Below are 27,765 nucleotides of genomic sequence, written 5' to 3'. Positions count from 1 at the left end.
ATCAGGAAAATCTAGAACTCAAGAATTCTTGCAACTTCGGTCTGCTCTTAACATTTGTTTCACAAGCCGTAAAGGTTGTCACACAAAGTCTCTATTTTCCAAAAACTATGGATATTTATTGAACAGTTAGGAGATCACTGGAAGATTTCATAATTCAAAACAACAAAATGTGTTTTTATAAAGGTTGCCTGCAGGACTGAACTAATGTAGCCATAGACAGCAGATAAAACAGTTGCACTAACATTGCAAAAAAAGTAATGACAGATTAAGACATGCTACAATATACAAACAGATATCTCTAAGGTAAAAACAGCATCAGTATGAAGATTGTTCTTCTCACTTCTATTGTTTTAGTCTTGCTAGAAGCAGGTGGGCACCCCTTGTAGAGAAGTAGTATCACCAGAAGTCTAAGCAGACCTCTAAGTAGACCTGAAATAAATGAACTGTATTTCAGCAGGTGGTATTTAGAGTAACAGTAAGTAGGTAAGACATTCAACATTATATAAAAGCAGACACATATAGAAAGACTGCTTTCACTTTTATCAATATAGATAGTAATTTAATGATCAAAAGAGCTGTTCTTGCCAAGTTTTCTTCATATAATATGGCATAATTTTAATGCATTTAAGAATGCATCATGCAGAAATGCTGATTCAAATTAATAAGCAAAAAGATCACTCTGAAATAACTATTAGTCTCCTGTCCTAAGTAACTTATGTTTAGAACAAACCAGAGATGTAACATTAATAATGTACTGTAACATTAAAATATACACATCATTCTTAGTGCCCCAAGGTTGGCACAAGCAACTTGTACATGTCAGAAAAGCATAAAAACCTTGTTAATGTTTTCAGAAATTCATTTAAAGATAGAAACAGGTCCAAAAAGATGCCTGTCTAAATGCATTGCAATTACGTTACAATTATTTTCCAAATACACAGATATGCTCTGTCTTTTCTCAGCTCATTACTGACTCAAACAATTTGCCCTTCTGGGATCAATTGTTTGCTAATAAATAATTGCTTACAGTCCCAAAATGATATTAAGGAGTATTCTTATTAGTTTTCCTTCTACAGCCTAATAAGATTCAAAACTAGCTGATTCCCAAGAGTCTAACCTTAACCTTGCTGTGTTTAACAGCCCAGGAAATGATGAACCATCTGCTGCAGAAAATAATGGAGGGCCAAGAGGAAATATTGTTTAATTGTAGATTAACCTCCTCCTAGGGCAGAATGAAGCATCTACAGAATTAGCAACCATAACTAGCAATGAACAAAAATAACTGAAAGCAGCTCTCACTACTACAAGTAGCAGCAAGTATTCTTTTATCACCTTTTTTTTTAAACCCTCCTAAATGTAATAAGTACAATCTTATTTTAAAAATAAATGTGAATTGCCAGCTTTGGATTATTCTTATTACTTGTGAAAGCCCCAGAAATAAATCCTGAATCACTTCTGGTTTATTTTTCCAATCAGTATCAGACTCAGTGTAAAACAAACATCTCCCAAGTAAGAAACAGTGGATTTATTCTTCTGCAACTTCCACCTCACATCTCCACAGCCATAAAGTATGTAGCTTTGAAACAGCCATTTTAAGGGAGGAGTGGAAGGCCTTGAGGTTTTAAACTCAAGAACTTTTATCACGTGTCTATTTACGTAGCCATTTAGATACTAAATAATGGAGACAACCAGATAAAGTGTAAGACAGTTTGAGTACTAGCAATTAAAATAAAAAGCAGTGACAAAACACACTGAATTTGAAAATAAAACCAGCTCCTGTGCTAGCATAATTAAGAATAGTGCAATTCTGCACCGGCAGGGCAATTTTTCCATGTAACACTCATGCCAAAACAAGTTCCACAGAAATCTTTTACCTCTATCAATCACCTTGCCCCATTTTGACAGCAACAATGATAGAAAAGTGTGTTATCAGAGGGCTGCAGCAAACTCCATTAAAAGGGAACTGAAAAAGCTTCTACTCGATTTACACAGCCTTTCTAGAACAATATCTAGATTCACTTCTGACTGTGAGAGCTAGGCACATGCTTGGTGCGTAAAGATCCCATTCATTCTAAGTTTTAAATCTCCAAACAGAGTGACATTTACTCAAATAAATTATTCTTGAATTCTTCCCTTAATTCTTGCAGCAATGAGCTAGCAATAACTCCACAGCTTCATATAATAGCACCTATTCAAAAAGGATAAGAGTTTGACATTCTTCTCCTGCTAAACAACTAGGCACAATTTTATCCATCAGCCGTCTATCAACCTACGGATATTGAAAGCTTGGGCGAACAAGATAAAATCAAAACCAACCCTACTGTCAAGCTGCACTATCTCCTGGCATCAATAATGCTATTCATGAATTTAGGAAAATTAATAAATCTTGGGATGAATGCTCAGAAAGTCTCAAATACAGGTGAAGCATACTCACTTCGGTTTTGTTTCTGCATCTGTCACTTGACGAATATAGATACCATCTTCAGGATGTTCAACGTCATCCATTTCATACATATATGAAGAAGCTATTGCAAGGGTAGTTCCATCATTGCTGAAGGCAAGCGATGCGATGCTTGTGGGATACCGATGGAACTGACACAGACGCTTTTTATTAAATGGGTCCCAAATATTTACAAATCCATCGGAGCCTCCTGAAATTTAAGTTTTTAAGAACTGTTAATTAGAGCTGGGAGAACGGCAAGACTGAAAAGACACAGCAACTACCTGAATTACTTTTGTCAGTAAAAACACAGGCTTATGCAGAGTTGCGTAATTCAGTAAAGAGCACAAGTATTTCCCAAAACCTCTGCTAAAGCCATTGACTCTCAAAGCATCAAATCTTTTAAAAACCCTGCTCGCTGCCAGAAACGCAATTTAAATGCTTAGAAAGGAAGGGCATAGAGAATCCTAGAATGGTTTCAGTTGGAAGGGACCTTAAAGCTCATCCAATCCCAACCCCCTGCCATGGGCAAGGACACCTTCCACTAGAGCAGGTTGCTCCAAGCCCGCTCCAGCCTAGCCTTGAACACTGACAGGGATGCAGCAGCCACGGCTTCTCTGGGCACCCTGTACCAGCGCCTCACCACCCTCACAGGGAAGAGGCTCATCTCAATCTTCCCTCTGTCAGTTACATGAAGTAAAGGCTAATCTGTTTAAATCAAAACTAAAGGAATTGATACACGTTACAAAACACTGATTATCTACTTTACCTGTAGCAAATGTGTTGTGGACATTATGGAAAGAAATTGCATTAACTGGATAAATCTGCTCAATGTTGTTTTCCTTCAAACGGTGACATTTGAATGCATATTTCTTCTTCTGAATTTCTGGACTTGGATCCAAGTATTCCACCGCAACACGACCTTCAATAGAACTTAAAACATAACCCTAAAACCAAATTGGACACGCTCATGTTAGTAGTTTACAACTGGAAAAGAGATTGCAATACAATTTATCTTTTACCCTTTACATTGAATAGATGAAACAAAAAGCCTTAGATTGCGCACAGCCAGAAATTGTTACCACAGGTCAACAGCATCAGCACCATAGTTTTAAGCTGACAGTAAGACCTTTTAATTACCCTTCAGGTCTAAACACAAAGTTGATTTTGGGGGAAGAAAATGTTAAAGAGTTAACAACCCCTTGTATTTGCCCACCTATTCCCCAAGGCCTCAGTATCTGAAATGAGAGATGCTCATGGGACTGTTTCAGAATTATATTACATTGAAATTAGTTCAGAGCTTTATACTAGCAACTAAACACTCAAGTTGAAATAGTATTTTCAGTGAAACTTGATTATAAGTGGTGTTCACTTATCCAGTTAATTACAGTCCTGACTTAAGAGCAACCTGAGATGCTTTTATTATCACTTCTGAGTTAAGCCCATAATAGATCTTTTCAGAAATAGGATTGTAATGATATCTAGCTATAGCAAGGTTCTTTAAAATCCATAATATGATACAATCTGGACGATCAGCTTGTTTTACTATAACTAGAGCTGAAAAGGGACAAAGCCTTCATGCCAGTTCAGGAACAAGTAACTTAGTCTCACAATTCCTGTACTATCACTATGTACACAGGAAAATTCCCTTTCCAAATTAGTTTGCCAGAAAAAGCTGATCTTCCTTCACTTCAGAAATACCACAGATACACTGTGTTAACCTACACTGTATGATCATCTAAATTGTACAACTCCCCCTAGGTAACGCATCCCAGGTTCGTGAGTGCATGACTCAGAGTTAAAGGAAAAATACATAAAAAGACATTCATATAATCTGAATCCTGCTCCTACCTACTGAAGAACCTGGGGCTACAACACAAAGGCTGCTGAGCAAACTCCAATTCTGTTTTCCTCTCTTCTACTGCAACTTTGTGGAGGTTTTGGGGGTTAATTGCATGTTGGCGTTGTGATGCACAAAGTTATTTTAAAAAAGGAGACTAAACTGAGGGGAAAAAACCCCAAAACCTAGTATGCTGGTAAGTCAGTGACAAACACTCCTGAACTGCACTATTACAAAGAGTCAACTTCAAAGCCTCAACACCATTTATTTTCTCCTCCTACCAGAATTTGTTCCAAAAGAAAGATGGAGAAAAGTTGACAGACAAACCACCGTTTCTACTAAACAATATTCAGAACTGTGATTACTGCCATGCTCCCCATACCTGCTTATTAGGAAACGCTCTGATACAGCGGGTCTGGTACTTCAGACTTGATTCTCTTCGCTGCTGAACATAACCCATGTTCCTCAAATCCCACACCAGCACTCTCCGACCTGCAGTGCCCACGATTAGCCTATCTCCAGACACAGAAAGTGTGTAGACCTTTAAAAAAAAATTAAGGTATTTAACATTAGGCTTGAAAATCCATTGTTCTTCTAACAATATAAAATGGCAGCAATATGGAATAACAAAACATCTACACAATAAAGTCAATAGCTATAGAATTTCTTTTAGCTTTAATTTATAACTCAATTTGGGGATAAACAGTCATAGTGTGCAGCTGGTGAGAAGACATTGATGTAGCATTTCAACAGCTCACCCTTAGCTCTGGACCCTACCTAGCACATAGCTGAGACATCAAGCCCAATGCAGCCCCAATAACAATATATATAATGATTATATATATAGCAATAATAATATGTATATGCACTTGTGTAATTCTAAATTCCAAGCACATTTGTTCGGTTACCAGTCTCCAGATCTCAGCACTGTCTAAATCATCTTCCACATAAGATTTTTTCCCTTCTGCTGGTACTACCCATGTTCTAAATGCTGCATGCGCACAGAAGTATTTGTTAAATTCAAAAGGGACATCAGCAGCATTCAAGTTTTCCTCCAAAATTATTTCAATTGTTAAATTTATTGGATATTTCAAGGCAAGAGGAAAACAGAAGAAATAAGAGGGAAGGGCATGGATATTGCAATTCATCTTTGCTTGGTATGCTCAGTTTGTATTCCCTGCTATCAGTGCATGATCCTGCAGTTTTCCTACAATACCACACCACACATTTTCTTCTCTGAATTATGTGGTTTTCTTTTTTAAAGAGAATACTTCAAGTTGAACTCTATATAAAGGGAAATAAATTGCCAAAAAAGCATTAAAAAAAAAAAAAAACTCTCAGTGCTTTGTATACTTTGATTAAAGTGAAATTGAAAGCAGCAATATGCTTTGCATCATTAAAAGAGACCATGGCTCACAATTTCAACTCCACTCCAAAAACTGGCTCAGAGGTTCTAACTTTCATGTGTCAAATTTCTCATTACAATATTCAGCATACAAATTGTCCTGTTTCCAAATATTAATTGGGTTGCTGTTAATCTGGAAACATTAAAAAAAGGAAAAGGGAAAAAAAAAAGGTTCAGTCAAAACCTCTGTGCTATCAAATTAATTACAAGTTGATGATACACAAACAAGACAGAATCCAGCTGCCTATTGCTGGAGAACTGCTAACAAGAGCAAACTGCAAGAATGAGCTTTGAAAAAGTGAGTTAATGCAGCTCAATACATAGGAAACAAATCCTGGATATACCTCAGAATCAAAAGTGTAAGAGATCTGGTATCCTGCCAAGAGGATTCAATTTACTTTTGGCATTTGCTCATACAATTTCACTCAAGCACCTGGTTTCACTTTCTGGTTCTCTGACAAACCCCAATAAAGCTGTTCGGTTCAGGCAAGACTACACAGAAATATTAGATCAAACAACTTTTCACTTGCTATAAACATTTCTGGAGAGATTATTTTTAAGAAGCTAATTTCTAATAAAAACTAAGCATACAGGTGTCTATGTGTGTGGGAATATCCACATACAGAGACAGAAAAAGCCTTCCTTTACCAATTAGCACTCACTGAGCGCGCATTCTCACTCTAAAATGTGATTACTGAACTTCCACCTTCAGACTGAGGTCTTAAGATGGGAAATGTCCTAAATGCTCACACAAGAGTTAACTAAAATTTCTCATGATGCCAACTGCCATGAAAAGGGCAAGAAAACTTTGATCCAACAGTAGTTACACACTAACAAAACCATTTTTCAAGTCTCCCCTATTACTGATATAATTATTAATAGTTTGCGATCAATTTTTACATGTGTTTGCATACACGTATAGCAAGAAAGGCATAAAGAACATTAAATATCTTAAGTCATCTTTACAAACTGATGTCACACCTATACAGTAAGTATTCTTTTTCCACACACACAAGCATGAATCAAATGAAACCACTGTCATGCAGCTGGGTAGGTGTACACATTTATCAAAGGCAATATTAAAACAATGACATAATGAACCTGGCTGAACCAATAAGCAGCTTGATTCACTGGGGCTGTCCATTATATGATATTCTGTCAGCAATTTATCACAGCTCTTTACATGCTATGTCCACCTATAAATCAAAACCTGGAAATAATGCAATTACTTTCTTCTGAACAAAGGTCTTGCCAGAAGTAGATTCAGCTATGTTGTAATAAAAGTAAGAGCTATTTAGATGCAACAGGCAACGTAATGATGGCTCATAATTATGACTTGACAATATGATGTGACAGAGCTTAGAGATTTATAAAAGGTATAGGCACAAAATCCTATGTAAAATCATCCAGCAGCACAGCCTGTGTTTAGGAGTCTATGAAAAGAACAGAAATTACTGTTCTGTAATTCTTTCAGTGACACCACTGTAAGCTGCATAAAGATTAACAGACCATATAACCATCAGAAATAGCTTAAGATGTAACATTTTCCCTTATTTCTCTTGATCTCCCATTAGCACAGAGGATTTAAGTATTAGGAAGACATCTGAATTTATAGACACTAGTACAATGACAGGTAAATAACAATAAAAGCAATTTTGTTCAGTCTTTTAATACAAGTGAAAGAAAACACCCAAAATATTATTTCAGGCAACATAAAAAGCCTCCTACTGTATGTCTACACACACGTCGAAGCAATCAGACCTTGTAACTGCTAGGATCTGCTATATCAAAGTCTCAACATTTAAGGAAATCAATGGTGCATATTACAATTAAGCCAAATATTATTAACGTCAATGTCATGCTGGTTTTGTTCAGTTTTCCTTCCTCTAGTTTGTTTTAAATCATAAGCATTTGGTCTACCACAAGCACTAAGAATTAAGCTACATTCTCCTACTGATAAAAGCGCAAAGCCTCAACCTAAAAATCACAATATGTTCTGAATATCAATATCTTAAAAGGCAACATTTTCACAGCTTAAAAAGCATTAAACCTATCTCTCAAATTCAATTCAGTTTACGACCGTGTCCAGTATGGTGATGTTGAATCGGGCACTGGATGTATTATTTAATACATATCCAGTACATACCTTTTCCGGTTGCGAGAAGGTTCCTGCGTTACAAGGAGTTCTGGGATCCCACAGTTTAACTGTTTGATCCCAGCTTCCAGTCACCATGACATTCACTTCTGGGCAATACTCAACACACCTGATAGGAGCATCATGGGCACCAACAAGGTTTTCTGTAAGAAAACACAATATATTTTAACTTTACTAGGTTACAAACAGTAAGAATGCATTGAATAATGACTAAAAGGATGCACACACTACTGCAGTATGAACAAACTATTTTCTGACTTTCCCATGGGTGCATTTATATGCCAGGAGTCCTTTAAGGATAGTTCAGTCATTGGAAGCATAACTTCTGCAAAGATCAGGATTATTAAACTGAAACTTAGCTTTCTCTCATAATCTCAGGAGACAAGAATTTTAGGCAGCCACAAAGAGATCTTCAGAGTTATAAAGAAGTGTTCAGTATCAAATGGTATCACCACCTTTGACACACAATGCAACTTAAGCCTGTATGTATGAACATAATGACAAAAGAATCAATATTACATATTAATAAAAATATTAATACGAACACTTCCAAAGTCATCTACAGCAGAATTTATTTGACCTTTTCATAACATTACTGTGCGCACAAGCTTGTTGAGACATGGCTATTGGCTGGTTCTAGTGATCACTTTTGTCTCAGGCCGAGATTCATTTCTCTCTTTAACACACATACAAACACACAAAATAAATCAGCTCCATATTTTGCACCAATGAGGCATTGGAACTGTTACTTTTGAACAGGATATAGTATAAGGCCATGATGTTTGACAAAGTAAGAGCTTTATATACATTCTGCCATACATGGGAAAGATCCTTCTTAAATACATCTAAACCACAAATCTTTGAAAAATAACATGCTCAGTTGTACCTCAGCTTAGCTAATTCCCACTAATTGAGACACAGTAGCCTAAGGCAGAGCAGGATGATCATCAGAAATTTAATTCAAGGCATCCTACAACAGGCATCTACCAAACTTCCAGGCAAACTGCCAAATGCTTCCATGCTTTTAGGAGGTTCTTACTAGGGTCACCAGTTATTCTGCTAGATAAAGACACATGTGATGTGAAACTCAGTCAGCAGGAGGAGCACACAGCTATTTCCTTCCCTTCCATTTTCACCTTCAAATAAGTAAACAAATACACACGTAAAACACATCAATGAATGTCCAGCATGGTAAAAGTTTAAACTCTCAGTTTGGCAGCAACATATTCAGGCCTTTTGTTAAATGTGTTATAGGAGAGTCTTCAGTTACACAGTAAAGACACTGCCTTGTTCTGCGTCTCAGCAATCCGAAAGGGCTGCACAGCAAAGGAGACTGCTGAGCACAGACCTTAAATCTAGATTTAAGCATCTAGTACTTAAATATCCCTCACCTAAAAAACTGGAAACATATCCTGTTAAAGTAAATAAATATGAAGTTTAGGCCAGTTGTCGAGACCACTGAGAGAACTCAATCTGCTTACCTTGGTCCGTGTTTAAATCATGCATCTTCAGTTGCTGATCTAATCCTCCACTCCAGGCATGGGTCGGATCCTACAAAGCAAAAAAAGAAAAAGAGCTCACCTCGTGACAAGCATTAAGTTTCCCTGGCTGTGATACATTTAATCTTCCAGGCTCACAACAAAGGACTTGCCTTCAGTTTGGGGAAGATGGGAATTCAGACACAAGGTTAAGATCTGGCCCAGATCTAAACAGGTAGAATACAAAAGCTTTGCAAAATGTTTAAGTAAAGCACTTTGAGCTATATTTTTATTATTTAAAATAAAACAAAAAGGCAGTTAAAGGCTACACCAAATTATTTCCATTGTTGTAAAAGCAGAGCACACAATACTTCTTTTTAAAGAACTGCCAACCTAAACCAGGTTCCATCTGACTGAAGCATAATCCTCCTAAAACTAATCTAGAAGCCAGATACCATTTGAGAACGTGTGTTTTGATCCGCAGCACGATACTAACTATGTGACAAAATGTTCAGTGAAAAAAAGGACAAGACCAGGACATTTAAATTGATCCTTAAAACATGCAGTAACAACAGCAAGTTACTACAGGACATGTCAGAATACAATGGAAAAAAAAAAAAAAGCTAGTTGAAGCCTTCCAGTACACATATGACACCAAAAAGGCAAAACAGAAAGTGGCACTAATAAACTTTAAGCATATTTCAAATCCAGTGCATTAAAAACACAGCAATCAGGTATCTGGTATTTGGGAACACGATGCCATGCTCCCAAACAACCAGTATGAGAACGTGAAAGAGAAGACTAATGGGCTATGGGCATTTATTGGGAATAATGGTTTCCGGCTATACACCACCAGTACGACTCTTTGTAAGAAGCATGCACACAACTCACCAGAGCACTGCAGAAACAGCACAAAACAGCTCAAAGTACTTTTGCCTACCACTTCTACCAGGAGTAAATAACTTGTGTGCCTGCACCCTTCACAGGAAATATAGATATTTAGGACTAGAACAACATTCATTAAAAGAAGAATAATGGGCAGAAGGTTTTTTTTAAATAAAGGAACAAAACTGGATTTTCGGTGGCATTTCACTATCCCTTTAATTTCAGGCACTGACAATTTCTCAGGTACCTTGGCCAGTATAGGTCCATAAAATAACAGTAAATAAAAATCCACTTCCCACACTTACATAAAAAGCACAGTCCAGGACAGCTCCTGTATGCTGATATTTGAGTCTCATGGTGTTGGCAGGAACATCATAGAGACGGACAGTTGTGTCCCAGGATGAAACAAGCAGAAACTGTGATGTGTTTGGACTAAACTTCACTGATGAAATACCATCATCTGGAGTTTGATTTAGTTTGAACTCGTTTGATCCTGTCATCTGAAGACAATAATGAACAAATACAGTTTTAGTAATAACAAGAACATAACCTAGCAAGTTAGCTTCCTAACTGAGCCATCTTAGAGAGAACTTAGAGCTGAAAAGTTTACCAGCTTCTGCACAGAAAAGTTCACAACACCCAGAGTTCTGACACACTCTAAAATTCAAGATGCTCATCCCTGTCCAAAACCTCAATAAATTCCTCCCCGCACACTTTTCAAATTTAAATATCAAATATAACATGGAACAATAATACACTTTTTGTACTGTTATCTCTAAGCTTATATATTTTTACTTAAAAATGTATTTTTCCCCACTGTGTGTGGCTGTATTTTCACAAGTAAATATCAGTTACTGTAAGTATCAAGAAGTTAAAAAAAACCCAAAACACACACATGCAGGTAAAAAGGGATGGATCCAATTTGAAAACAAAAAAAGAAACTTTTGATTTGTTCCTGATCTGCTATAACCATCACACTTGCAAAAACTGGAACTGGATCATCTTTTAAATAGTTCTAGGCTTCCTGCAACTTCCCAATCCTTTGGCTTCCATAAGTGCTATAAAATATTTCCAATGAAACACCTTTAAGATTTTTTTTTCCTCTTAGAGTCTAAAGGAGGTCAGATAAGAAAGGAAAAATATGGTTTGTGGGATACTGGAACGTAAAGTAAACATGCAAATGTGATGTGACCAGAAAAAAGAATCAACAATTGAATGCCAGCTCACTGACTGCAAGATTCACTTCCCAGGACCGCTTAACTTCTATATGCAAAAATTCAAAAGACAGCAGAGGCTAAAACCAGCAAATTTCAGTTGGGAAAGCAGTGCAAACCTTAGACACTCTGAAAGAAGGAGCTGTAGATGACACATACAGTACCAAAAGGACCAGAACCTTTTTTTAAGGCTTAAAAGTACACTTCCCTTTAGCTAAAATGAAAAGGAGAAGTAAATTGTCTCAGATTTTCTGTAACACTGTCACTCCTGAATCTGTATATACAACCACAGAGGCAAGATTAGATCTCTGAGAGTAAGTCAAGAGAGAAAAAACAGATAAACTAGGAGAAAGTTCAAGCTGAGTGCACAGTTATTCTAATTCAGCACGTGTCAGTAACTAAGCAATCAAGTTGTATAATAATGCAAGCACTACACATTCTTACACCAGAGAAATCCCTAAATGGGAACTTTAGGAGGTGTTTTCTTAGATATCCTTCAACGAAACAAAACCACTACGTAAACACAAAGTTTTTTTCTGTTATTTAAACATGAACTCTTAAGACTAAGAAATAAAATCATCTTTCTTAACCCCTTTTCAGCTCTGCTTTGGGATACTTGGGAAAAAAAACAGACAGGCTTGAGAATTTGCCATGCATTTGTATATGAATACTACAGAGAATTCAGCTGCACCTTCATCAACAGTGAAGTGTACCACAGCGAGTGTTTCATAGGGATGTACAACACCACAACCTCCAAAGGAATTCAGAACAACTACAAGGCATGCTAACTGCCTTGTCTCCTTGTGGCAGAAAGCTAAAATGACAGAGGAGTACAACAGCAAAGAACCAGCTTAAAAGCAATCACCAAACAGCACTCCAAGAAACAAGGTTACTTATGTCAGAAACCTGGAAAAGTCTCCCAAAAGTATTTTTAATGCAGGAATAAAAGAATATAAATATCAGGATTTAAGTGCATCCTACCTTTTACATGTGTTAGCAACAAAAGAGAGAAAACATTAAACAAAGAAGTCTGAACAGTTCCACAAATGCAACCGCCTCACAGTCAGGACTGCTGAACAGTAACTGTCAGGCCCACCTCAAACAACAAAGTCCTGTTAAAACGTTCAAGCACCACAAGAGATAACTCATTAAAAAAACACGTTACAAGGAAGAAACTGCTAAAACTGTGATGCTGACTTAACTATAGGATGCACTTTTACAATTCCATCATAGAACAGAATGGTTTGGGTTGCAAAGGACCTTGAAATCATCCAGTTCAAGCCCCCTGCGATGGGCAGGGACACCTCACACTAAACCATGTCACCCAAGGCTCTGTCCAACCTGGCCTTGAACACTGCCAGCACTGGCGCATTCACAACTTCTTTAGGCAACCCATTCCAGTGCCTCACCGCCCTTACAGTAAAGAACTTATTTCTAACCTGAAACTTCCCTTGTGTAAGTCTGAACCCATGGCCCCTTGTCCTATCACTACAGTCATTCCCAAAGGCTCACTTTTTACTAACAGAGATAAAATCGGTGCTGTTATAGCCCTTCAACATACACCCCGCCTCCCCCCAGTCGGCTCAGCTGCGAGCCTCTCGAACAAAGCAGGCCGCCCCGTTGAAAGCCTCAGGGCGAGCAGCCTGTACTCTGACGAAGAAGAAAACACGGGAAGTACCGTCTTCATGCTGCGCGGGTTGCTCTCGCCGCTCCACGCACCGCCGAGGAAAACCTTTCTCAATGCAGCCGCCGCGGATCGCGGAAGCACGGAGGAGTCAGAAGCACGGCGGCTCTCGCACTCCGGTCCCGCAGAACCACGTCAGGACGCAGGAGATGCTGCGGAGGGAGAGGAGAGAGTCAGAGGAGAGCGCAAGAACCGAGGGACGGCCGAGGACAGCGGCGGGGAGGCCGCAGCACCCGGGGCGGCTGAAGGGGGGCAGCATCCGTCCCTAGGCCGAGGAGCCCGCTCCGCCTAAGCCCGAACGGAGGTCTCTGCACCCCGCCCGCCGCGGTCAGAGGGGCCGGGGCCGGGGCCGGGGCCGGGGCCGGGGCCGGTGGGGAGCACGGCCTCACCTCAGCGTTCCACCCGGGCCGCGCGCGTCCGGCCTACCCACAAACAACCGCCGCCGCTACCCATTGCGCACGCGCGCTCCTTCGCGCCTCCCGATTGGCCGGTTTAAAAGGGAGGAACTATACGTCCCTGCGTACCCCGCGCGGCGCAGAGCCCAGTGGAGTGAGCCGCGGGGCATGCTGGGAATTGTAGTCCGATGGTACCTGCAAAGTGGATGGATGCCTCCCCCTTCGCTCCGGCCGTCAGCAGAGGCTGTTAACAGGGGGCCGGGGAGGGATTGTCTCTGTGAACCCCTCGGGGCAGCCACACGCGTGTCCCCCTTAGGGGATAAAGACAAGTACCTCAGGGCTTTGATTGCGTTACAGAGCAAACCCGAAATACGAATTATTCCCCCTAAAAAAGGGTCCGAAAGGCGGAGCGACGCCGCCGCTCACCCCCGTGTCTGCGTTACTGCGGCTGAGCTCACCTCGTCCTGACCGGGCTGCACACCGTGGTGGAACACCGGCTGGGAGGTGCCGGGGGAGCCTCCTCCTTCCCTCGCACTGATTTATCCCTTCGGATCTGTTATTTCTCCTGTTTTTCCCGTTGCCCCTCGAGGCACCCCCTTCGCTGCTGTTGGAAACATCCCCGGGTTCGGTACCGGCGGCACCGCGGGGGGGATTTCCTTTTTATTCCACGAACGACGGACTCTGTCTCCGTGGAGATGCACCCGTCAGTGCCCCGGGGCGGGCGGGGAGCAGAGCCGGTGAGCACCGGGGTCAGCGACCGGGAGCTCCGAGCCCGCTGCTCCCACCGCTGCTTGTAGCCAAACACTCCTCAAAACTCATAAAAACGGCCCCCGTTAACGAACCCGTTTGAGAAAGGCCCTGATCCTTCCAGCCGAGCACAGGGCACTGAGCCCCACCAGCCCCGGGGTGGGTACGGGCAGGCCCGCCTGGGGTTCCCTGCAGGGAACGCGATAACGAGCAGGAGGCAGGGAAAACCAACCAGACCATCGGCATTACACGTCGGTTTCTCTCTTCTGAGCATACCCATCCCGCAGCGGCGGCTTCCGCCGTGCCCGGCCGGGCTGCGGGACTCCCCCCGGTCCCGGTGCTACCCGGCGGGAGCGTGCGATCGCGCTGGCGAGTTTACAAACGAGGCTTAAAACGGTTTATTTTTTTTCTTTTTTTGATTCTTTCTTTAAAAATATTTACAGATCTGAAATAACGATTTTTTTTAATTTATTTTGTTCGTTTTCAAGTGGCAGGATCGCGGGAAGGGCACGGCGGTGCCCTCGGTGACCCGGGCTCTCCGTTTGCCCTTCCCTCCCATCAGTTCCGTTCCTCTGTCCCCGCCGCGGAGGTAAACCGAGACCCCGCACGGAGCCTCCGCGGCGGCCCCGATCCCGCTCTCGGCCCCGGTCCCCGTCCCGGCCCCGAAGGGGCGGCCGCGGGGAAGAGAGTGCGGTGGGTCAGTAGTCGATCTTGTTGTAGAGGTTGTAGAGCGGTAAGGCCGAGAGGTTGCTGCCGGGATAGTAAAGAGGCGCAGGGAAGGCGATGGACCGGGGCACCGGCACTCGGAGGAGGGAATTGTCCCTGAACACCAGCGGCATCCCCACCAGAGTCTGTGCCGAGGCGTGGGCCATGTTGGCCGCCTCCAGCTCGGCCGAGAGCTGCCGTTTCCACTTGTTCCTGCGGTTCTGGAACCAGGTCTTCACCTGGGTCTCGGTGAGCTGCAGGCTGGAGGCCAGGCAGGCCCGCTCCGAGCTGCTCAGGTAGCGCTTCATGTCGAAGGTGGACTCCAGCTGGTAGACCTGGCTGCGGCTGAACACCGTGCGCGTCTTCTTCTTGGCAGCACCGGCCTGCCGGTCCCCGCCGTCACGCTGCCGGTCCCCGCAGGAAGGTGAGGCGGGTCCCAGTGGCTTCTCCTTCTCCTCCTTACAGTCCTGCTGGGGGGGCGAGAGGAAGGGTCCCCGCTCCCCGCTGCCCGCAGCCGCTGCTCCGCTCCCTTTGGTGCTGCCTGCAACAGAGCCACAGCACGGAGGTCGCACCGGTACCGGCACCCCCCAACGGCCGAGCCCCCCGTTCCACCTTGGGGAAAGGCTGAGGTGAGCCCCTGGCCAAGCACCCGCCGCCTCCGTTACCAGGGGAAGCCACCAGTGAGGCCGGGGGAAGCCATCCCCATCCTTCCATCGAATGGATGGATGGACAGACCGACAGGTGGGTGTGCCCGCCTCGGTGAAGGCAGCCGAGGACGAGGCTGGAGGTGCTTTACAATCATAGAATCCCAGCCTGGTTTGTGTTGGAAGGGACCTTACAACTCATCCAGTTCCAACCCCTGCCACAGGCAGGGACCCCTTCCACTGGAGCAGCTTGCTCCAAGCCCTGGGTCCAACCTGGCCTTGAGCACTGCCAGGGATGGGGCAGCCACAGCTTCTCTGGGCACCCTGTGTCAGTGCCTCAGCACCGGAACAGGTTGGTGAGACCAACCCAGCACGGGACGGCTGATTTTGTTTTATAGCCTTGCATTTCACAGACCGTTTATTCAGAATTAACGCTAGAAATAAAGCCTAGCATCTTTCTTCCTCTCTGAATAAGCAGTATCTAGGAAAACCGGCTTTATCCGCCGCCCTGCGCCCCTTCAATGGAGACAACCCCGCTTGAGGTGGGAAGTAAAAAAGAGAGCTCTAAAAAGCCAAACTGATTCTGGCAGAGTTTCTTCTGCCTGCTTCAGCATCAGACTGCGCAAATACGCTCAGACCCGAAAGCAGGGAGCGTGCCACATGTCCCCCCCACCATGGCCCCTGGCGGCGGGCAAGCCCCCTCTGCCCTTCTCTGCGGGCCCCATCCGTCCCGTCCTTCCCGTCCCGGTACTCACCGAGACAGGTGAAGCTGAGGGGCTGGTGCTTGTGGCACGGCTCGGCTGGGCCCTGAGCCTCGGGGCAGAAGCAGCCGCGGTGCTTCCAGCTCTCCTCCGGCTCCTCGTCGTCCGAGGAGAGCGAAAGGGTCCGGCCGCGGGCGGACCAGGCGGTCCCCCCCCCGCCGCCCTCCCGGGGTGGCCCGGCGCTGCCGCTGCCCAGGATGGACTGGATGGTGAAACTGGAGATGGGAGCAGCCGTCTGACAGCACTTGCTGGGGTCTTCTTTGCTGCTCATCCTGGGTTCATAAGAAAGCAGAGGAGGGAAGCTCTCGCTTTAGATGGGCTCGGGGGGCCGGGGTATGCGGGGCGGGGGGAGCCCGCTTTGAGCCGGCGGGGGGTTTGTTTTTGGGGGGTGCTTTCGGCGTGCCGGTGCCGGCTCTCCCCGCGCCTGCCCAGGCGGAATGCATGCTCCTTCCCCCGCGTCCCTATTGATCTGCGGGCGGCGGGCGGCGGGGCTTCATTTGCATGGAGGTGGCCTCCGCCGCGCCAATCACGGCGGCGGCGGACACGGAAAGTTTGGAAACGCGGGGGGTCCGGAATTGAGGGGGTAGGGAAGAAGAAGCCACGGTCGGCAGGAGCCGGGGGGAACCCCCGCGGGGTCCGCTCCGCCGTCCCCGGGGCACCGGGGGGGATGCTCTGACCCCGCAGCCTCGGGGGAGTAGGGATGCTGAGACAGCTCTGCCTCCTCGCCCTGCACGGCGAATGGGTGAGAGGGACGTGGGCTGAATTCCTTATGCCGGGATCGATGGGAGGGGGTGTTGGGACAAGCGCCTTGTGCATACCCGTTACCCTTCTCCTAATTACAGGACAGGGAAACAAAATCCCTGTGGCGGTGTATTGGCGGCTCGGCAGAGCCGGGGAAACCATCGGGAAATCGGGTTTTCCGCTGCAGCCGGGAACAAATGTCCCACGAAACGCCTCCTGTGTGTTCTTCCTAGGGTCCGCAAGCCGCAGGGTGGGGGGGACACCAGGGAGGGAGGGGAGATCCTCCTGCGCTTCCAAATAAAGTTTGTCAGGAGTCAGGGGCTCTTCCCTTTGGGGGGGATAAATCACGGCGTTCTCAGCTGTTCCTGCCCTTGGGAGGGGAAATCTGACGGAGCTGCCGTCTCTGTGTCACACGCAATGGGATAAGGACAGGGACCCCACGGGGGCCATCCCGGGAGGGCACAGATCTGCTGGCTGGTCCGAGGGACAACCCGGCCCGCGTTCGTTGGGGCCTGAAGCCCCTGCCCAGGGGAGACGGGTCAGAGGCCGAGCCCCGACGGCAGCCTGGGCGCCTCCGTCCCTCGGCCAGGGCCCGGGGATGCTTCCCCCTACCCCGACAGGAGCCCCGGTAACGGGGCCGGTGTGGAAGGCATCAGCCCGGTGACCGCCACCCTGGGTACCGCACAGCACCAGCCCCCCCGACCCTCCCGCTCCTCCTCCATTCCCCGCTGTCGCGATTCCAAAGGGATGAACCTCCTCCCCTCGCTGGGCCACCCGTGTCCGTGTCCATCGGCTGTCCCCGAGCCCCGGCCACTCCTGGGAACATCGTTAGCTAACGAAGACGGGGCGACTTTCGCTGCCGGTTGGGCCAGTGGCCCGCACCCTCGGGAGAGGGGGCAGCGCCGGGGGATGCTGGGGGCACCCCGCAGGGAAGAGCGAGGCGCAAGCGCTGCTCCAGCTCTGAAATCCCGGTGGTTTGGGTCGCATTCGTGACCAGATGCAATACGCTTGGCCGTGGCAGGGGGCTTTAACCCCGGGTTGCCTGAGGGTCTTGGGACCGGGGTCCCCGCGGAGGCAGCCCCGAGTCCTGCTTCTGATTCCTCCTGCCGGTGCCGTCGATTCCCCTCTCCAGAAACACACACACACACCCCCACAAAAAAGAAAATCAAATCGGGGAAAGCAAAGAATGAGATGGAAATATACAAATCAATAGAGACAAATGTCAAGACGTTTTAAAATGACATTTTCATTAACTCCGAGTCACCATATTATGTCTGGTATATTGAATAAAGTACTTATAATATAATTAGGTATAGCGAGATGACGACTGTTACCCAGACCAGCGGCATAATCTTTAACTACTTAACTACTTGATAGACTCATTAATGGACTAATTGATTAGGAAAAGTGTTCCAGCTCCTCCTCTCGCTGTGAGGGGCAGGTGCTGTCCTGTTTTACCACATTAACCTTTTCACTGCTTTTCAACAGGGTCGCGACACATTACAAATGGTCAGCTTTAATCATGATGTCAGCTCATTAACCCGGAAAGACCCCGCACTGAAATACAATTTAAGAAATCGTCCTTCATCCCGCTCCGCTGGCCCCGCACCCCGAGCCCAGCACCCCTCCCGCAGGCGGGGAGCGGGGCAAAGGGGCTCCGGGTGGGGACAGCCGTCGAAGGGGACAAGCCCGGCCTTGGGGACAGCCCCTGAGGGCTGCCGGCCCTCGGCTCCTTCGCGGGGACAGCCCCGGAGCAAAGAGGGAGAGCAGCCCCGCTCCCCCGCAGCCCCTCGACGTGACCCCGCAGCGGCACCGCCGTCCCCAGCACCGCAGCTCCTTCCCTTTGGAGCCCACCAACAGCCCGGGGTGCCCCTGGCGCTGCCCTCGCTTCCCAGTGGAGCAGGTTCTGCCTGTCGGAGCCTCCGGGTGTTTGTGGCCGGGCTGAAGGGATGCTCCAAACGGGAAGGGGAATACCGCTGGGCGGGGAGGGACGCACAGGGGCTGCGGGTAGGGGTGAGCCCTGCCCTGCCACGGCGATAAAACCACCAGACTTGCCTAAAATGAGTATTTCAGGCGGAAATGGAGGAATTTCAGGCGAATCCAGAGGGAGGCAAGCCGAAGTAGCTTCGGCGGGATGCTCACTGCCGCTGTCAGGAGGGAAGGACCATCGGGGCCCAGCTACGCTCTCATTACCATCTGATCAAATATTCATCAGGGCAGGGACTGCCGGTGCCGGTAAAGGGGTTTTGCGTGTGGATCCGGGGGGGGGGCAGACGTCCCTCCCCGTCCCGTCGGGGCGCGGATGATCAAACGCCGCGGCAAAGATAAACTTTGAAAGACAGAGCGAACGCTTAAAGTTTAGATCTCCAGATTATTACAATGCTCGATATTAAAGTGGCCCTGAGCAAGCTTTCAAAGGGAGCCTAATAAAAATTGATCTCCGCTGCTCTTGCAGCACTCGGAAAATAGGCTTGTTGAGCGGCCGTAATATCGGGAGAAGGTTCGCTCTCAAATGACAGATGAAGTCATAAACAAGTTTGATCTTGGAATCAAGCTTCGATAAATATTAAACACAGTCCCCTTTACACGTGTGGATTATGATATATGGCGCGTCCAAACTTTAAAATAAGGAAATACCAGAGAAAATGATCTCAATAAATTTTCTAAGTATAAACGTTGGTTATGTTTCGATTTTCATTCAAGAGCCTCTGCTGCTCGTTTTTTGGTGCAAATGACATCTCGCAATAGGCTTTTGGGGAAAAGGGCTCCCTATTTGAAAAAGAGAGCCCTAGAGGTGTACAATTTATGTAATCTGTGGCTGGAAAATGAATCGTGTAATTTATTGGAAAACAGAAAGTCATGAAGATTGGATCAGCATAGCCTATCCAAGGCCCCCTATCCATCAAGTTCCAATTAACAACCTAACCAGAGAGCTTTAATGTGTTTCCAATCTAGTGGCCTGATAGACTCATCAATTCCTCTGGGAGAAATTAAGAAAATCGACCGCCCCTTGGCGTTGTAGTGTCATTCCTTTCTGCAACTATATGTCAAATTAAAAACACAATTAAAATTTAAACTGTTTCAATCAGAGGGTGCCCTGCAACCTATGTTTCACTTAATAGAACTTTGATGAAAATCTGATGGTTCCACTCCATCATGAAGGCGAATAGAGCTGAGGAGCGCAAGAGATTCTTTATATTTATTTAAAACACCGGAGCTCAGGAGAGCCAACCCCAGGTGACCGAACCTGAGGGGACCGGAGGTTGCATCCCCGTCGAGTCGCCGCTCCCCACGCCCTCCCCGGTGACACTCGTGTCCCCACACAGGGGAACGGGCACCCCGTGGCCCCTTCCAGCTCGGCGGGGACTTTGAGACCGGAGGCATCGCTCTGATCCATAGGGACTGGCCATTTGGCGATGTAAACTGTGCGCGATCGGCGCCGGGGAGTCACGGAGGGCCCCGGCTCGGAGCCCCGGGGGATGCGGGTTGGGGAGAGGATGTGGGACCTGCCCCCCTCCGACCCCTCCTTCGACTTCGTATCGATGTAAACAGCTTTAGACCTTTCCGACGGGCAACTTCACCGCTTTAACCGGGGGAATGCGGCCCCGGGGAGGCGGATTGAGGGCGGCAGCGTGCACTGTGCGGAGCGGAGGGAGGCTTGGGGACTCAGGGACACGCTCACCCCAATTCCCTTCGCCTGTTTTCAGTTCCCCCATATTTTTGAGGTGATGCCGACCCCTCAGGCTACGCTTTCGGGCCAGCCCCGAAGCGACGGGGATGGCCGCGGCGTGTCCCGCCGCTAGGTTCCCGATCATCTATGGGAAGGGTGGGAGGATAATTTGGATATGCGAGAACAAACCAAGGTCATCAACACCGCCGAAAAGAGCGCAGGAACAATAGATTCATTTGAAACAATATTTTACAGACGTTTTGCGATCAATACGAGCTGAAGCATTATGCTGTACCAATCTGTTAATGCTCTTAATGGTCTTCTCATTCCGTTCGCACACTATCCCGAGTCGATAGAGTAAAGTGATTATTACAGAGACACTTGCAGCATATTTGTAAAGAACACCTATTTTTACCGCTGGTTTAGAGCGGGGTTATGCCCTTCGGAGCGAGGTGTCCCCATCGCAGCCACCACCACTAGAATTGAACATTTCCCACCATCCTGTACCAGAAAATGTGCAAGTTTTCGGATGAGAATCCTCGCATATAGAGGAATAATAATGTTAATAAATCAATTACCCACCTGCCCACGTCGCTCGGCTGCGTGCGGCTGAGGGGCTCCGCTCCGCGCACCCCGGTCCAGCCCCTCCGGGAGGCAAAACTCTTCTGAATCCCCCAAATCTGCAGGTCGGGAAGTTTATATCTTCCCCCGCGCTGTTTGCTGTACACAGCAAGCCTCTATTTACTACCAAATAAAAGAAATACATGTGTGTTTCGACCACAAACAGGCGAGCTAGTTCTGTTCAGCCAAGCTCAAAACAGGGGCCGAGAAGAACCGTGTTATCTCCTGAATTGCAAACAAAGGCAGAGATTTGCCGAGCGGGATTGCAGCAGTAAACACAAGTGGCCGCAGAGTTGCCAACAGCTTAGAGAAAACGAAGCAACTTCCAATCCATCCCTCCCAAACATCCCTGTAGAGATGGGGGTTTATTATTATTATTAGTTCTTTTTCCACCACTCAAAGCGATTCGTTCGCAGCGGCTGATGCGGGATCTCCACTAAGTTTAGGTGCGGAGGGGGTGTATGTACAGAGGGAGCAAGTTCCGCTCCTTACTGGTGCTCGTCGCACGGAAGCGGCTCAGGGAGAGCCGGGGCTCGGTGGGTGCCCAAGTTCCACCTCATCCCTAGGAGGAAGGCATTAAACCCCTCTCTGGAGCGCGGCTGGGGGTGTAGGATAGAGTTTAGGGAGACTCTTGCGAGGGCTTGAGGAAAACCCCAGCACCAGGTTTGTGGGATGCGGGCAGAGAGGAGCTTCCCGATCCGGATAGAGGGGAACGAGAGGAAGCCGAGAAGCTCGGCTGCGGGAGGGGAGCGAGGAGCTGAGGTCCCAGGCCCTCAGCCCATCCTCCAGCTCCATCCCAGCGCTTCGCAGCCTGCGCTCTGCTGTCGATCCCGCGGCGAGAAGGGGAAAAGCTGCTCTCGGGGATGAGTTTTCTCCTTTCTTTCCTTTTTTTTTCCTTAATTAAAAATTAAAATCTTCATTAAAAAAAAAGAAAAATAAAGGCTCCAACCAGAGCCCCACCAACCCCACCTCCATCAACCTGCCCCTGGGAAATACCCCCCACAGCACCGCTGGGTGCAGGACGCGCCGTTTCCCCGCACCCGCGCAAGGGCAGCGCAGCGGAGAGGGCCCCGCACAGGGTCGGGGGGACCTCGCAGTGCCCTTCCTCGGCTGGGGAAGGACCGGGCTGGGCCGGAATCGTTTTCTGGTCACCGACCACAAATAAATGCGTTATTTTTCCTTGCCGTTTGATAACATCGTGCTGCAGCGCTGTAAAAATGGAAAAAGACGGTATTTGCTATTACAACAATATTTTTAATGAGCTGCAAGCGACTTGTCCCAAAGTTAGTACTGCAAACAGAAAAGGCATCACTGTGTTTGCAGGCGACACAGCGAGCAGCGTATTTTGACTCCGAAACTCTGTTTATTTTTCATTTACGACCCATTGCCAGGGTTTTTATCCCAAACGAAAAGAAAACGCGGGGTTATCTTTTCGCAACGCTGAGTTTTATTTTGATTTCTTTGGCCCGAAATCCTGCCCTCGGCACTATCAACACGTCGATTCGGGCCAATCTGCGGGAAGTGGAGCGCGATCCTCTCTTGGGATAAACCTGTCGGGGGGTTTGACACGAGCGGCGGGCCTGGCCTTGGGCTGGGGGCGAACCCCGGGGGGTTGGACACCCTGGGGTGCCTATGGACAACCCTCCCTATGGCAGACCCCAGGGGAAGGCGGAGAGAAGGGGAAGGGCAGCCCCGACCCCCGTCGGGAAGGTTTGAGGAAGGGGAGGCCAAAAGCTATGGGCAACCCCCCCGGGAGGCGGCCTCCGGCTGGGGAGGGACCCCCCAACCCATCCGTGCCAGAGAAGGGACCCCACAACCCACCCCTGTGCCCATTCCCGGAGGCCTGGGACCTCTTGCTGGGGGTTACCCAGGCGCGATGCTGGGAAAGGGTCCCCCCATCGAGCTGCTCCCAGTTGGACCGGGACAACCCGGGAGCCCCGGGGGGTGTCCGGTAGCCCCCAGTGCCCGGGTTATTCGGGCTTTTTGTAGTCTATTTTATTTATATATAAATTTCTTTTCCTCCGAAGCCACACTTAAAAGAAAACTGATAAGGAACGGGTTTTATTGATTATTTTCTTTTCCACCACAACATGAAGTTTATAACAATATAGGCTGTTTTAAAAATAGGACCGATCCATAACAGAAAGCGAGAAGGGGGCAGAGAGCACAACCGAAAAGGGGAAACGAACGGGAAAAAAAACCTGAAAGAAAAAGAAAGGAAAGGAACCGACGCCAACCCTTGGGAAGACAGCAAACAATTGTCAGACAACAAGTGAGCAGACACTGAGACAGAGAGAGACAAGAGGTGTCCACTCCTAGCTTCATTTCTGCCTTAGGAAACCCCACGACGGACTTCAGGAGAAAACTGTACATCATAGCAAATAAATTAAAATTACCCTAAAGTTGATTGTCCTTCACTTAAAGCGCCCAGCTCACCCCATCTCCTTTATTTATCCGCATAAGCTGATGGTTATTCCCATGCCCTCCTCTTCTCTGCCCACTTCCCTTCGCTTTTAATTCCTTTGTATGCTGTTTTTTGCTTTCCAGTTTATTTTGTACAACACGAACGAAGGCAATTATACAACGCGAAACCCCCCTTTCCTCACCGTTCAAATAAAAGCAGTGCTTTACGAGTCGTCGTACAATATTGCACAGTTCAAAGGTACAAGAACAATAATAATAATAATCATTATACAAAAAGAAAGCAAAAGGTACAGATTTTTACCCCCCCCCCAAAAAAAAAAATACCCAAATAACTTTACAAGGAAACAAAAATAAATCAACCGGAAGACTAAAGAAAACGAGAATGCCAAATATCCAAGTCATCGGTAATAAATAAGGGGCGCTCAAACGCGTTCGGGGGCGTTTTAACCGTTCGCTTTGAGGCCGCGTTTCTTTGCTCCTTAGAAAGTCCCATGACAGAAACCGAAAGGTACAAAACCTGGGAAAGCAAAACTCGGTGCCGGGGTCTGCTGGAACGAAAAGCCGCGCTCGGTGATGTCTGCGTCTCGACAGGAGCAGGAGCCATACCAATTTGGAGGCAGAAGGAGAGGTCCGAAAGGAATAGAAATTCACCCTCCCGTGAGCGTTTGGCAAATGCCGAGGAGCTGCCTGGGATCACGATTTGCTTATTTTTTTTTCATTATTATTCATTTTTCCCTTTTTTTTCTTATTTTTTAATTTTTTACAAAAATAAAACTAAAGCCACAGAGACCATCGCGGTTTTCGTCCACGTTTACAAAAGGTGTGACAGCTCCAGGGTCCTCTACAAGTTCCCGCTTTCATTTTCCTTATTTTCCACCCTCCCTTCCCCCCCCCCTTTCAATTTTTATTGATTTTTTAGCTTTATTTTCCTCATTTTTCGTGACTTTTCTTCCAGCACCACCGCCGAGGGGTGTCGTGTTGTGTGTGTCCCCTCCCGCACCCTTCTCTCCCCCCCCGCCCTCCCCATCCCGCTCCGCAGCCGCCGGCCGAGTGAACCGCACCAGCGGCTGGAGTACTTACAAGTAGGCCGGTGACTTTGCGAGCCTCTCCGCGCCCCTCCGCGCAGCGGCGGCGGGCGGGCGGGCTCAGACGGGCCGCAGGAGCGGCACGGAGGTGACCACGGGGTGGGAATAGTAGACGGGGTGAGGGAAGGTGAGCAGGGGCTGAGTACCGGGGGCTCCGCCGCCCCCCGCGCTCCCCTCCGCGCCCGAGTTCTCGTGGTAGAGGATGGGGACGCGGACGATGCGCTGCGCGGCGGCGTGGCTGAGGTTGGCCGCCTCCAGCTCTGCCGCAAGTTGCCGTTTCCACTTGTTCCGACGGTTCTGGAACCAAATCTTCACCTGGGTCTCTGTCAGGTGGAGGGAAGCGGCCAGGCCGGCCCGCTCCGAGCTGCTCAGGTAGCGCTTCATGTCGAAGGTGGACTCCAGCTGGAAGACCTGGCTGCGGCTGAACACCGTGCGCGTCTTCTTCTTGCGGCACGGTTTCTTCTCCGGGCTTTCCTCCCTCTTTTTCCAGTCCTCCGCCGTCCCTTCTTTCTTCGCCTCCTCCGAGTCACTCTCCTCCAGGACGATCTCGTCAGGGCTCTTGGAGTCCAGCTCCTTTTGCTCCCCTTCCGCCTTCAGCAGCGGCTCCGGGGAGTCCCGGTCGGTGCCCGAAGCAGGGGACGAGTCCCTCAGCAGGGATTTCTCCGCGGCTGGAGGGGAAGGACGGGGGAAGGGGAGAGGAAGTGGGATAAGGGACACAAAGAGACACCTTCAGAGCCCAGCCCCTCGATTCCCGTCGGGGGAAGCGGGATGAGCCGGCCGTACCCCCGCGCCGCCCCGCCGGAAGGGATGGAGGGATGGAAAGAGGGGGATCGGTACCTTCCGTGCGGGGCAGGTGGGCTCCGGCCGGTGTCAGGGCGTAAGGGTACCACCAGGTCTGAGCCCTCTCCAGGCAGTGGGCGCTCAAGGCGAAGCGCGGCGCCGGGATCTCAAAGCGGGGAAAAGCGAGGTCTCCCACCTGCGAGAGGGCGAAACCGGCCCCGTCCCCCGCCGCTTTCCCCGGGGGGGCGAACAGCGCCCGCGGCTGCTTGGGGGGAGCTTTGGGGGGGCCGCCGTTGAGCAGGTTCTTGATGTAAAAAGACTCCTTGGGCGGCGGCGGCGGCGGCGGGGCGCTGGGGGGCTCCTGCCCGGTCTCCGGCATCCTCCGGTGCCCGCCCGGCTCCTGCCCGCCGCTGGCCCCGCAGCCCGCGCCCGGCGCGCAGGTGGCGGCTCCCGGAGAGAGGCGCAGCGGGACGGCGGGGGAGCGCGGCGGCGGGGCCGGCCGGGGGCCCCTCGCATGGGGGGAAGGCAGCGCGGGGGGCCGAGGGGACCCGCGCAGCCCGCGGCACCGGGGGGCTGCTGCTGCGGGCAGGCGGAGAGCCGGGGTCGTCGCTGCCGCCGCCGCCGCCGCCTCCCGCCGCCGCTGCTGCTGCGTCAACCTGGCGCCGGATGCTAATGATGAAATCAAAATGTCATCCAAGTTAAACGCGGGGAGCACACGGCGATTGGGCACGCACAATGGCAAATGGGATTAGGCGGGGAGGCGGACGGGAAGAGAAGGCTCCGCGCAGACCCTGCCCGCAGCCACCGCGGCCCCGGGTTCCCCCCCCCCCCCCCCCCCCCTCCCCGCGACGTGCTGCCGTGGCTGGCGGCTGCCAGCGCCCGCCCGTTATTGCCTTTATATAGTCCAATTAGTCCCAAATGGGGACGGGGCTATTAGCACAAAGGGATCCCGGCTCGGCCGAAGCACCGCGGGAGCGGCGAGAGGCGAATGGTGCGGACCGAGCCGCTCTCGCCACAAAACCTCCCCTCGCCCGCCGCGCCGCCCCCCGCAACCCTCCCGCCCCGCACCACCGGTAACAAAAGCCGCCGGCGTCGGGGACCGCGCTCAGCCGGGGCGCTGGGCTCTGGAGACAGCCCAGGCGAGAGCGACTTTGCGGGGGGCTGTGGCTCGGGCCTCACCACGGAGCTCCTCCGGCCCCCCCCCGCTCCGGGTATCGCAGGACAGGGCCCGGACGCAAACGTCGAGCAGCGGCTTGGGGCTCCAGGGCTCCGGGCCTCCGAGTCCCGGCCGGACCCGACCCTCCGGTACCGGGGTCCAGCCCCGCCGCCGGGCAAAGGGCGCCCCCTGCCGGGCTGCTCCGCGTCCCGGGACGGGCGGGCACGTAGCGCGGAGCGCCGCGCACCGCACAGCGGAGCCGGGCCCCTGCGGGCCGCGGTGGGACCGACGGTAGTGATGACACTGCGAGCCCGGCTCTGGGCACCGCGGCTCTGCCAGCGGAGGTGGGGAGGGAACGTCGGTCCCGTTTGGAGGGAGTGTGTAATGGAGATCTGCGTCGGGAAGAGGGAAGGGAAAAGGAAGGGGAAGGGGAAAGGGGAAAGAGGAAGGGGAAAGCGGAAAGAGAAAGGGGAAAGAGAAAGGGGTAAGGGAACGGAAAGGAACGGAAAGGAAAGGAAAGGAAAGGAAAGGAAAGGAAAGGAAAGGAAAGGAAAGGAAAGGAAAGGAAAGGAAAGGAAAGGAAAGGAAAGGAAAGGAAAGGAGGGAAAAGAGGAAAAGATGAGAGAGAGAGGGAAAGAAAGACAGAAAGAAAGGAAGAAAGAAAGAAAGAAAGAGAAAAAGAGAGAAAGAAAGAGAAAGAAAAAGAAAGAAAAAACGACAAAGAAAGAAAAAGAAAAAGAAAGAAAAAGAAAGAAGGAAGGAAGGAAGGAAGGAAGGAAGGAAGGAAGGAAGGAACAAAAAGTGGAAAGAAAGCAAGATAAAGCAGGAAAAGAGGAAATTGAAAGAGAGGACAACAGCCTCTCAATTCTGGTGCACTTCTAAACACGTGAAGTACAAGTGAGCTCACGCTGCAAACCCCTGTCCTGTCACACTCA

At 48.8% G+C, this 27,765-nt stretch overlaps 3 protein-coding genes across 4 annotated transcripts; all 3 read right to left on the bottom strand.

Annotated features, from left to right (window-relative positions):
* Positions 1 to 90: 90 nt before the first annotated feature.
* Positions 91 to 13,586, bottom strand: BUB3 (BUB3 mitotic checkpoint protein). 2 transcript variants are annotated; one of them, XM_065672436.1, is made up of 9 exons: positions 13,491 to 13,586; positions 13,096 to 13,253; positions 10,509 to 10,703; positions 9,322 to 9,391; positions 7,832 to 7,983; positions 4,663 to 4,821; positions 3,210 to 3,387; positions 2,435 to 2,651; positions 91 to 429 (listed from the first exon to the last, which is right to left on the bottom strand). In XM_065672436.1, the coding sequence occupies exons 2-9, from the start codon at positions 13,102 to 13,104 to the stop codon at positions 420 to 422; spliced, it is 990 nt and encodes a 329-aa protein (XP_065528508.1). In that variant the 5' UTR covers positions 13,105 to 13,253; positions 13,491 to 13,586; the 3' UTR covers positions 91 to 419. The 2 variants fall into 2 exon arrangements, with proteins under 2 accessions (XP_065528508.1, XP_065528509.1); XM_065672437.1 differs by lacking the exon at positions 91 to 429 and having other exon boundaries at positions 2,431 to 2,651.
* Positions 13,587 to 14,632: 1,046 nt separating this feature from the next.
* HMX2 (H6 family homeobox 2) lies at positions 14,633 to 21,423 on the bottom strand. Its single transcript, XM_065672960.1, has 3 exons — positions 21,347 to 21,423; positions 16,348 to 16,625; positions 14,633 to 15,489 (listed from the first exon to the last, which is right to left on the bottom strand). The coding sequence occupies exons 2-3, from the start codon at positions 16,622 to 16,624 to the stop codon at positions 14,942 to 14,944; spliced, it is 825 nt and encodes a 274-aa protein (XP_065529032.1). The 5' UTR covers position 16,625; positions 21,347 to 21,423; the 3' UTR covers positions 14,633 to 14,941.
* A 3,477-nt stretch (positions 21,424 to 24,900) lies between these two features.
* Positions 24,901 to 26,053, bottom strand: HMX3 (H6 family homeobox 3). The gene is made up of 2 exons (XM_065672959.1): positions 25,732 to 26,053; positions 24,901 to 25,562 (listed from the first exon to the last, which is right to left on the bottom strand). The coding sequence occupies exons 1-2, from the start codon at positions 26,051 to 26,053 to the stop codon at positions 24,955 to 24,957; spliced, it is 930 nt and encodes a 309-aa protein (XP_065529031.1). The 3' UTR covers positions 24,901 to 24,954.
* Between the last annotated feature and the right edge of the window lie 1,712 nt (positions 26,054 to 27,765).

The sequence above is a fragment of the Lathamus discolor genome, chromosome 3 (assembly GCF_037157495.1).
Source record: "Lathamus discolor isolate bLatDis1 chromosome 3, bLatDis1.hap1, whole genome shotgun sequence".
NCBI lineage: Eukaryota > Metazoa > Chordata > Aves > Psittaciformes > Psittacidae > Lathamus > Lathamus discolor.
Note: the sequence above shows the minus strand (reverse complement) of the source record. Positions and strands in the feature narration are given on the sequence as shown.

Coding starts and splice junctions, on each gene's coding strand:
- BUB3 (XM_065672436.1), bottom strand. Junction 4,822..7,831: donor CCTTCTCGCAACCGGAAAAG/GTATGTACTGGA, acceptor TTTTTTTTAAAG/GTCTACACACTTTCTGTGTC. Junction 3,388..4,662: donor GAGCGTTTCCTAATAAGCAG/GTATGGGGAGCA, acceptor ATTTGGTTTTAG/GGTTATGTTTTAAGTTCTAT.
- HMX2 (XM_065672960.1), bottom strand. CDS start 16,624: ATGAGCAGCAAAGAAGACCCCAGCAAGTGCTGTCAGACGGCTGCTCCC. Junction 15,490..16,347: donor CCTCAGCTTCACCTGTCTCG/GTGAGTACCGGG, acceptor GCTCTGTTGCAG/GCAGCACCAAAGGGAGCGGA.
- HMX3 (XM_065672959.1), bottom strand. CDS start 26,053: ATGCCGGAGACCGGGCAGGAGCCCCCCAGCGCCCCGCCGCCGCCGCCG. Junction 25,563..25,731: donor CCACCTGCCCCGCACGGAAG/GTACCGATCCCC, acceptor CTTCCCCTCCAG/CCGCGGAGAAATCCCTGCTG.